The 10,224-nt window shown below is 62.1% G+C and overlaps 1 protein-coding gene across 1 annotated transcript; it reads right to left on the bottom strand.

Annotated features, from left to right (window-relative positions):
* Nucleotides 1-6,511: 6,511 nt before the first annotated feature.
* On the bottom strand, nucleotides 6,512-9,589 carry LOC104025168 (kallikrein-8). The gene is made up of 5 exons (XM_075724845.1): nucleotides 9,547-9,589; nucleotides 8,052-8,199; nucleotides 7,431-7,684; nucleotides 6,948-7,084; nucleotides 6,512-6,664 (listed from the first exon to the last, which is right to left on the bottom strand). Exons 1-5 carry the CDS (start codon nucleotides 9,587-9,589, stop codon nucleotides 6,512-6,514), a joined length of 735 nt encoding a protein of 244 aa, XP_075580960.1.
* Between the last annotated feature and the right edge of the window lie 635 nt (nucleotides 9,590-10,224).

Below are 10,224 nucleotides of genomic sequence, written 5' to 3'. Positions count from 1 at the left end.
CCGGCCGGCTCAGCCCTCCCTGCGCCCCGCGGGGGGCCGAGGGGGGGTTCCCTTTGCCCCCAGGGCAAGATGGGGTGGCCGGGTGCCAACCCGGCCCCCCGGCTGTCATGAGATGTAACGGTGCTGCCTCCTGCCCGGCCGGCTGTAAGGCTGCCTAGCTGTCCGTCTGTCCAGCCGGCTGTCTGTCTGTCCAGCTGGTTGTCTGGCTGTCCAGCCGGCTGTCTGGCTGGCTGTAAGTCTGCCGGGCCAGCTGTCCACTTGCCTGCCCATCCGTCTGTCTGTCTGTCTGCTGATCACTGGATCTACCCATCTGTCCATCCCTCTGTCCATCTGTCCGTCTGTCTGTCTGCTGATCACTGGATCTACCCATCTGTCCATCTGTCTGTCTATCTGGTCATCCGTGTCTGTCTGTCTGCTGGTCCCTGGATCTACCCATCTGTCCATCCCTCTGTCCATCCGTCTGTCTATCTGGTCATCCGTGTCTGTCTGTCTGCTGATCACTGGATCTACCCATCTGTCTCTCTGCCCATCCATCCGTCTGTCTGTCTGCCGATCCAGCTGTCTACTTGTCTGTCCATCCATCCACCTATCTGCCCAGCCATCTGTCTGTCTGTCCAAGCAACTGTAAGTCTGTCTGGATATCTGTCCATCCATCCGTCTGTCTGTCCTTCCACCTGCCTGTCCATCCATCCATCTCCATGTCCACCTGTCCGTAAGTCTGGCCATCCATCTGTCCACCCACCTGCCTACCTGTCTGGCCGTCTGTCCGGGAATCCAACTGTAAGTCTGTCCATCCGTCTGTCCATCCAGCTGTCTGTCCCCCATCCATCTATCTTCCTCTCTGTTCATCCAGCTGTAAGTCTGTCTGTCCATCTATCTGGCCATTTGCCCATCCATCCATCCATCCATCCGTCCATCCGACTGCAAGTCTGCCTGTCCAACAGCCTCTCTGTCCATCTCTCTGTCCCATCTGTCTACCCATCCATCAGCCATTCATCTCTCCGTCTGTTTGTCCAGTAGCCCATCTGTCCGTCTGTCTGCAATCAGCCAGTCTATCCACTCACACCGCTGTCCCTTCAGCTCTACGTCTATCTGCTCGTCTCTGTCCATCTGTCCATCCATCTGTACAGCCATCTCTCTGTCTGACTGTCTTTCCAGCGAGCTGGATAGCTGTCTGTCCATCTGTCCTCCTATGTATCTGTCCAACCCTCCATCGATGATCCATTCCTTCATCCAACCCTCCATCGATCGATCCATTCCTTCACCCATCCCTCCGTCTATCTGTCCATCCCTCCATCTATCTGTCCGTCCCTCTGTCCATCCCTCTATCTACCCACCTCCTCCATCCGTCTACCCATCCGCCCTCATCACACACACGCGCGCACTAGAAGCCGGGCAGACGTCACGTTACACACACGCGTGCGCACGCGCTCCCCCGTGCACGTGTGCACACGTGTGTGAGGGCGGCGGGTGCAGAGGGAGCACGCGTGCGTGCTCCCAGCCCAGGATGCCACCTCCAAAGAGGGACCCTCACGGCCCCGGGGTGGGGGACGCAGCCCCTGGAGGACATCACCGGAGCGGAGGTCCCCAGGGACCTACGTGCCACCTTCCTTTGACACCTGGCGCCGGTTGCACGTCCCCGATGAGTAACGCCGCAGATGTGGGTGAGCGATGGGCGAGGCCACGTCCCGCTGCCAATCCAGCTGAGCCCTGCGAGTCGCTTCTGGTGAGTCAAGGGGCCACCGGGGATGGGGGGGGGGGGTGCCACTTGTCCCCCCAGCCGGACGCTGTCCCCAACCCCAGAGGTGTGTCAGCTCCCCTTCCTCACTCACCCAGCCCCAAGGGCACAGGGGTCTGGAGGGTCTCCAAGGCGGGAGGTGACCACCCCATGCCCGGAGAGGGTGACCCAGGTGCAATCAGTGTCACCCACCATCCCCAGGCCCACCTGGGGCATCTCCACCCGGGGTGGCGGTGGCAGCAACCGAGGACCCCAGCGTCTCCCGGCCCTTCCCGGGGCGGGTTTTGCGTGCCAGGGCACGAGCCAGGTGCCAGGTGGACAGGGCGGGTGACCCAAAATTCCTGCTGAGCTCAGCAGCGGTCGCCAGCCCCCAACACCTCTTTCCAGGAGGTTCAAGCTGTCTTCACGGATGGTCCTCCTCCCCTGGGAGAGCCATCCTCGAGCTCCGTCACATCCTGCAGCAGGAAGGTCTCAAAAGGATTTTAGGCACCAATGCGTCCTCTAAAGCCACCCCAGCCTGGCCATCCTCGACGTTGGGACCGGAGCTGCAACGTGGGTGCAGGAGCTCCAGGGGTGGTGTGAAGGCACCTCTGTGCCTCTTCAACGGCCCCTTTGGCAGGGCTGGGAAAGGAGAAAAGGCTGGGAGCAGCTCAAGGCAATTAACAGCCTGACGAGCAATTAAGGGTGGAGAAGCCCAGGAGCTGAGTCCTGATGAAAGGAAAGGCCAGGTTGGGATGAATCACGGTTTGGAGATGCTGATCTCGCTCTCTGCTGGTAGCAAGAGGAAGCCTGGGGCTGGGTTTGGTCCTAAACCTGGAGGTGAAGCTGGAGATCCTGGAAGGGCAGCCATCCCAGCAGATCCTTAGAGATCTGGTCTGTGGAGATCCTCAACGGAGAGGTTGTGGCCTTGGGGAGCCCCTCTGTGGAGGCCTGGCCCATGGAGATCTCATTTACCAAGATGCCATCCCCTGGAGATCTCATCCCGTGGATGTCTGGTCCACGGAGACCTAATCCACCAGGCTAATCCATGGATTATCTCCTCCCTGGATTAGCTAATCCATGGTGATCTCCTCCCACGATGATCCGGTCCCCAAAGATGCCATCCATGAGGATCCTCTCCACCAGGATCCCATCCATGAAGGCCTGGTCTATGGAGATCTCAGCCACAGGGATCCTGTCTGTGGAGATCCTGTCCGTGAAGCAGTCAGCTGCAGAGATCATCCACGGACAACCCATCCATGGGGATCCCTTCGACGGAGCACCTGGGCCATGGTGATCGTGGTGGAGCCATGTGGTGGCCAGAGATCTCATCCACGGGGATGCCACCCGTGAAGGGATAGGACGTGGTGATCCCAGGCCATGGAGGTCAATTCTGCAGGGCTTCATACCATGGGGATCCCATCCTTGGAGATCCCGTCTATGGGGATCCACCCTACCGACACCATCGGCCGTGGAGATCTGGCCCACAGAGATCCCATCCACGGGGATCTGCTCTGTAGACATCCTCAGCCATGAAGGTCCACAGAGATCCCATCCATGAGGATCCCTGATCCCCTGGGCGCAGAAGGGGGCTGGGGGACTTCGCAAGGTGACATGGGGGCTCCCAAGGGGAACAGAGATCCCGGGTGGGGACAGGGGACATGTGAGGGGAGAGGAGAGCTCATGGGGGGGGTGACATGAGGTACCCAAGGGGATGTGAAGGGACATGGGGGGCACGTGAGGGGACAGAGAGCTCATGAGGGGACACAGGGGGCGTGTGGGGGGACGTGAGAGCACGAGAGGACGTGGATGGACATGGGGACCCATGATGGGGTCATGAGGGGACATGGGGAGACCTAAGGGGACAGGGGAGCACAGGAGGGGACGTGAGAGGACACAGAGGGACGTGAGGGGATGCAAGGGACCATGAAAGGACACAAGGGCACGTGAGGACACATGGCGGGGGGGGGTCATGAGGGGACAGGGGAGCAACATGATGGGGACACAGGCACATGGGGGGATATGGGGGGGACATGGGGGACCCAGGAGCCCACGGAGGGACTTTGGGGGGGGGCACATGAGGGGACATGGAGCACACAAGGGGATAAGAGGTGACATGGAGACACACGAGGGGACACGAGGGGGGTGGGGATGTGGGGACACAGAAGGGGGCACAAGTAGGGACATGGGAGGACCCATGGGGGAGCACATGAGGGCCCCCAGAGCCCCATGGAGATGGGGGGGGCCGGGGCTGGGGCCGATGACGTTAACGCAGCGCTGGGGGCTGGGGCTGGGTCCAACCAGTTCTCCCAGTTCCTCAGCTCCCATCCTGGTGGTGGTGTAATTAGTGCTAATTACCTAATTACCCTGCGGGCTCAGGCAGAGCCAGCCTGGGCCTGCCACCCACTGCCAGGGCCACCCAGGACCTCCTGGCCCCCCTGCCGACTGGCAGTGGCAGGGAGGGGACATGCCCCCCCCCCCCCCCCCCATCCCTCCTCCCTGTCCCCTCCCTGATGTCCTCACACCCCCGGGAGCGCTGCGTCCAGGGTGGCCCTGGGTGACACAAGAGGTGGCGGTGCCCTGGGTGACATGGTAGGTGGCCCCGGTTGACACATGGGCTGGCAGCGCCGTGGGTGGCAGTGCCTTGGGTGACACAAGGGGGTGGCAGTGCCCTGGGTGACCCTGGGGGGGGGTGGGGGGGTGGCCCTGGGTGACGCATAGGCTGGCAGCACCGTGGGTGGCAGTGCCCTGGGTGACACAGGGGGTGGCTCAGGGGACACGGGTGACACAGGGGTGTGTGGTGGCAGGTGCCAGTTTCTTGGATGCAGCGGCCACACGCCAGCTGTTCCTGGCATGGTTCAATGTCACCTCCACGGACACGGTGACTTACCAGACCCCCATGGACCCGGCCGTGCCACCTCCACCTCCGTGAACATCTTGGCTTGACCCTGAAGGCTGCATTGACCAGGCCTCCAGGGCCTTGTTGTGTAGACACCAACAATGCGACCCCCAACCCTCCATGGGCACGGCGGGTGGACCTCATTAGACCTCCGTAGACACATTGGGTAGACCCCGACGGACGCCTTGACCGTGCCTCCTTAAAGACGTTGCTAGATCCCAGCGGACGTGTTGACCAGACCTCCGTGGACACGTTGATGAGATCCCAGTAGGCACCTTGACCAGCCCTCCGTGGGTGATGGATGAGCTGGAGCTGCTTGTGCCGGAGCCCAGTGTGGCAGCCCACCGCAGCTGATGGCCACCAACGTGGCCCCCCTCCGAGTCAAAGCTCCCTTCATGGGATGCGGAAAGGTGGTTGAACCTTCCCGTGAAATGCTGAGCGAGAGCTGGAAGCCACCAGTGGCCACTGCTGGCCCCAGCAGTGACAGGCAACCACTTCTCCACTTCCCTGGGGATTTGGACCTGGACCAAAACCTCTTTCCCCACCGCGGCGGCCAGACGAGGCCCACACCCTCCAACGCGCCGGGCCTTGGCCACGTGGGGGAAGAGGGAGGGTGACACCTTGCGCAAGGCAACCGGCGTCGCTCCCTGCCCCGCTGAGCCACGGGGGACGCCACGTGATGGGCTGACCTTGCCCGATCTCCTCTTGCAGCGGAGAAGACACCGAGGTGCTTTTGGAGCCCACCAACCCCTCCGCCACGTCCTGTAGACACGCCATGATGAAGCCGGGCTGGCACTGCTCTCCGTCCCACCCCCACCACCAAGATGGGACCGTGATGACCCCATGGAGGGGAAAAAAAATCCCACCCCCTCCTGCAAAATAGAGGCCTCAGCTCCATGTGAACAGGTAAACTTGGCCTCCAGCGGGTGATTTCTTCCCGCTCGCGAGCCAGTGTGGCCTGGGTGGATGCTCCCCCTCGGGAGATCTGCTGCCAAGTTACCCCGGGTGGGGAAATTTGGCCCCTTCTGCTTCCACTGAGTCACGGGGAAATTTCTCCCCTCTGGGGATGGGAAGTCCTCCCCTGGTCACATGTTGGCCCACAGAGATGGGGCTGGGGAGGAGACACCAAGAAGGAGGGTCCGACTCCGGGGCATTGCAAGGGCTTCTTGCTCTTGGAGGGGGGACACCAAGCTGGATTTTGTCCCCCCATGGTGGTGCAAAGAGCCCTGGGTGACCCCGACACAGCCAACAGATCTGCCCAATGGTGGGGCCAAGAGGTCTGCCCCATGGTGGGGCCATCACATCTGCCCCACGGTGAGATCAACAGGTCTACTGCAGTGGGGTCAACGGGTCTAACTTATGGTGGTCTACCCCATGGTGGAGCCATCAGATCTGCCCCACGGTGAGGTCATCAGGTCTACTGCAGTGGGGTCAACGGGTCTAACTCATGGCGGTCTACCCCATGGTGGGGCCATCAGATCTGCCCCATGGTGAGGTCACCGGGTCTACCTGTAGTAGGGTCAACAGGTCTACCCCATGGCCGAGGCAAGGGGTCTACCCCATGGTGGAGTCAACAGGTCACCCCCATGAGAGGGCCAACAGGTCTACCCCAAAGATGGTGAGCTGGGTCTTCTGCCCCTATGAGATCTGGGGCAACTTGACCTGCCAGAGCTGTGCTCCACCCGTTAAAAACATGGTGAAAAGCCACGTCAAAAAAACTTTATTCATCGCCATCTCAACGGGGCCCTGTGGTCAACCCCTGCCTCCCGCCCCCAGGGCGTGTGCCCCAGCGCTCGGACCGGCCGGCTCTGGGGACTTTCATCAGGGAGGAGGAGGAGGAGCTGTGGGGTCCATCCCGTGTCTGTTGAGGCTGGGGATGGGTTGGGGATGGGGACTCAGTTCCTTCTCATGGTGTCCTGGAGCCATCGGGTGTATTTGCAGAGGTTGACGTAGACACCGGGTTTCTTGGGGTCCCCGCAGACACCCGGGCCCCAAGAGACGATACCCTGGAGCCGCCCATCACACATGAGAGGTCCTCCAGAGTCACCCTGACGAGGCAAGAGGCGGGGCATGTGGGGGCCTGGGAGTCATGGCCCACCCCAAAGAATCACCCCAAATCTGGGGCCGTTTCAGGGCTGGCCTGGCATCTCCATCCCACCAAGGAGATGCTGTCCTCTCCCCGCCGAGTGACACCGTCTCACCTCCCACCCTGCGTACCCAGATCCCCTTGAGGTGCTGCCAGCTGCACTGAATTGTGCCCGTTCTCAGCCCCAAAACTTCCCTCGTGGGACCTCACCCAGCGGTCCCCGAATGGCCGGACCTTGCACCCACCTGGCAGGAGTCAGCCCGACTGTGGGTCTCGCCCGCGCACACCATGTTGGTGGTGATGGAGCCGGGGTAGATGCGCCGGCACTGCTCTTCTGAGACGATGGTGACCTTGGCGCAGTGGAGGTCCTCAGGGAAGGTGACTGCGGGTGATGGAGGGCACAAGGTCACCCGGGGTGGGGGACAGACCAAGTGATCCAGCCCGGACCCAGCTTGGACCTCTTGTCCTCTTTGCCCCAGAGCTCATCTCCCCTCTTCCTCTTGTTGGAACTGAGCAGGAGCTCCAAGGCTTCCTGGTGTCCTGACCAGGTCACCCGGATGCCTGGGTTCCCTCAGGGGTCGAGGGTGCCTAAGGATTAGGGTGGGACCAATGGGACTGGGAGGGGCTTTGGGGGAGCCTGGACACCTGGGTCCCTGGGGAGGGGACACACATGTAGGGGTTATCAGTGCACCCCAGATGTCTGGGTCCCCAGGTGACTGGCTTCATACCTTCAGGGCTGGTGGTGGACCCCCAGCCTGAGATCTGGCAGGTCTTGCCGGGCACAGGGCAGTGGGTGGCCAATGGCAGCGGCTTCACCTGCTTGTTGATGTGGACTGGCAGGAGAAACTTGATGAGCATCAAGTCGCCGTCCTTGCTGGTCTCGTTGTAGCGTGGGTACTTGAAGACCTTAGCTGAGCGCCGCCGCTGCTCGATGCGACCTGAGTCCTTGTGGGTCCGGCCCCCCAGCCGCACGTTGATGAAGCTGATGGAGCCAAAGGCATCAGGGTTGGTGGGGTGGGGTGGGGGGATGTTGGACACAGGGGGCCATGGGGACCCACACAAAGCAGGGGCAGAGTCAGAGTCATGGTCCCAGAAGGTGGGGATAAGGGCAGAAGCAGCAAAAGCAGAAAAGGGCAGACTTAAGGTTATGGCTTCCCAAAAAAGGGCAGCATTTAGGTTATACGCAGGCAGAAAAGAGGCAGAGTGAAGCCCACTGAGATGCCATCAACCCTTCCCAACCTGCTTGGCTGGAAAGCAGAACCCCAGGTTGCCACCTGGACCTATTCCTGGTTGGCCTCAGCCCATCGGCACCGAACCCACCAGGCACCGCTGCCCCCGTGGCCTCCTACCCCGGGACGTGGCAGTGGGCGGCCGTCAGCACCCAGTTCTTGTCCACCAGCGTCCCCCCGCAGAGGAAATTCTCCCCTTTGAAGAGGGCAGCCTGCCAGGGCAGGTCGCAGGAGGTCCCCTCGATCACCCACAGGACGTTCCTTGAGGCTGTGGGGACAAAGGGACATGACACGGGGGACACGGGACCCCAGGGACATGGGACACGGGTAGGCTGGGACCCTATGGGTGCCCCATGTCCCCTGAGTCCTGGACAAGGAGGTGAATCAGTGGTGGAAGAGGCCAGTCCAGCTTGGGAGAGACCAGGAGGTCCATGGGGTGGGCAGGGGGCACCTGGGAGGGAGGGGGTCCCTGGGGTGAATGGGGAGAGGTCCCATGGGTGGATGTGGGGCCCCTGGGGCAGACAGTGAGGTCCCATAGGTGAACGTGGGGCCCATGGGGTGGGCGTGAGGGCCCCTGGGGCAGATGTGGGGCACCCATGCCAGACACAGAGGGTTGCATGGGTGGATGTGGGGTCTCAGGTTTGGTTAGGGAGCACCCAAGGTGGGTGTGGGGTGGTTGGGGTGGTTGGGGGACACCCACGCCAGACAAGGGCCCCCAGGATGGACTTGGTGGTCCCACAGGTGGATGTGGTACCCCTGGGGTGGACGCAGGGGTCCTGCAGATGGATGTGGGGGTCCCACAGGTGGACACAGGACACCCAAGGTAGATGTAGGGGTCCCACAGGTGGACATGGGGGTCCCTGAGGCAGACATGGGGCACCTAGGGCAGATGTGGCGCCCCTGGGAAGGACACAGGGGCCCCACAGGTGGACATTGGGCATCCAAGGTTGACATGGGGGTCCCAAAAGTGGACATGGGTCATCCAAGATGAACGTGGGGGGGTCCCATGGGTGGAAAAAGGACCCCTGGGGAAGACATGAGACCCCTTGGAGAAGACGTGGGGGGGTCCCATAGCCGGACGTGGGGCATCCAAGGTGGACACGAGGGTACCACAGGTGGGCATGGGTCCTACAAGGTGGACATGGGTCCTACAAGGGGGGTGTGGGGGTCCCGCATGTGGAAATGGGTCATCCAAGGTAGACATGGGGGGGGGGTCCCACGTGCAGATGTTGGCCTCCTGGGGAAGATACCCCTTGGGGTGGATGTGGGGGTCCCACAGAAGGACGTGGGGCACCCAGGATGGACATGGTGGGCCCGTGGGTGGACGTGGGGCATCCAAGGTGGGCGTAGAGATCCCATGGGCAGACATGGGACTCCTCGGGGTGGATGTGGGGGTCCCATGGGTGGTCACGGCGCATCTGAGGTGGAGGACATGGACATCCCATGAGTGGACATGGGTCACCCAAGGTGGGCATGGGGGTCCCGTGGGAGGACATGGGGCATCCAAGGTGTGGGTGTGGGGTGGACATGGGACCTCCGGGGTGGACACAGGACCCTGCAGGGTGGACACGGGGATCCCACGGGTGGCTACAGGGGGGCCCAGGCCCTCTCCTACCTGTGGCTACCAGCGCCAGGACCATCACAAGCAGGACCTTCATGCCGGAGGGCCGGGAGCTGCGGGGAGACGAGGGGGTGGCTCCGGCCCTGGGGGACCGCTGGCAGGGTGGGGGGTCAGGGTGGGGGTCAGGGTGGGGACACGGGCCTTTGGGGACAGGGGGTGTCAGGAGGACAAGAGGTAAATGAGGAGAGGGAGGAAGGCGGGAAGGGTGGGAAGGACAGACGGGAAAGGTGGGAAGGGAAAAGGGGGAAGGGAGGGAGGGAAGGGAAAAGGGGGAAGGGAGGGAGGGAAGGGAGGGAAGGGAAAAGAGGGAAGGGAGGAAAGGGAAAAGAGGGAAGGGAGGGAAGGGGGAAGGGAGGGAAGGGGAAAAGGGGAAAGGGAGGATGGGAAAGGTGGGAAGGGAAGAGGGGGAAGGGAGGATGGGAAGGGAAGGAAGGGAGGATGGAAAAGGTGGGAAGGAAGGGAGGGAAGGGAAGAGGGGGAAGGGAGAATGGGAAGGGAAGGAAGGGAGGATGGAAAAGGTAGGAAGGAAGGGAGGGAAAGGAGGGAAGGGAAAAGGGGGAAGGGAGGGAAGGGAGGGAAGGGAAAAGGGGGAAGGGAGGGAGGGAAGGGAAAAGGGGGAAGGGAAAAGAGGGAAGGGAGGGAAGGGGAAAAGGGGGAAGGGAGGATGGGAAA

The sequence above is a fragment of the Pelecanus crispus genome, chromosome 25 (genome assembly GCF_030463565.1).
Source record: "Pelecanus crispus isolate bPelCri1 chromosome 25, bPelCri1.pri, whole genome shotgun sequence".
Lineage (NCBI taxonomy): Eukaryota > Metazoa > Chordata > Aves > Pelecaniformes > Pelecanidae > Pelecanus > Pelecanus crispus.
This window is presented reverse-complemented; position numbering and strand designations above follow the sequence as displayed.

What these genes read in the sequence shown, in the direction of transcription:
- LOC104025168 (XM_075724845.1), bottom strand. Translation starts at nt 9,589, where the DNA reads ATGAAGGTCCTGCTTGTGATGGTCCTGGCGCTGGTAGCCACAG. An exon ending in GCCCACTGCCACGTCCCGGG is followed by an intron (nt 7,685 to 8,051) that starts GTAGGAGGCCAC and finishes TGGCTCCATCAG; the next exon opens with CTTCATCAACGTGCGGCTGG. An exon ending in GTCCACCACCAGCCCTGAAG is followed by an intron (nt 7,085 to 7,430) that starts GTATGAAGCCAG and finishes CATCACCCGCAG; the next exon opens with TCACCTTCCCTGAGGACCTC.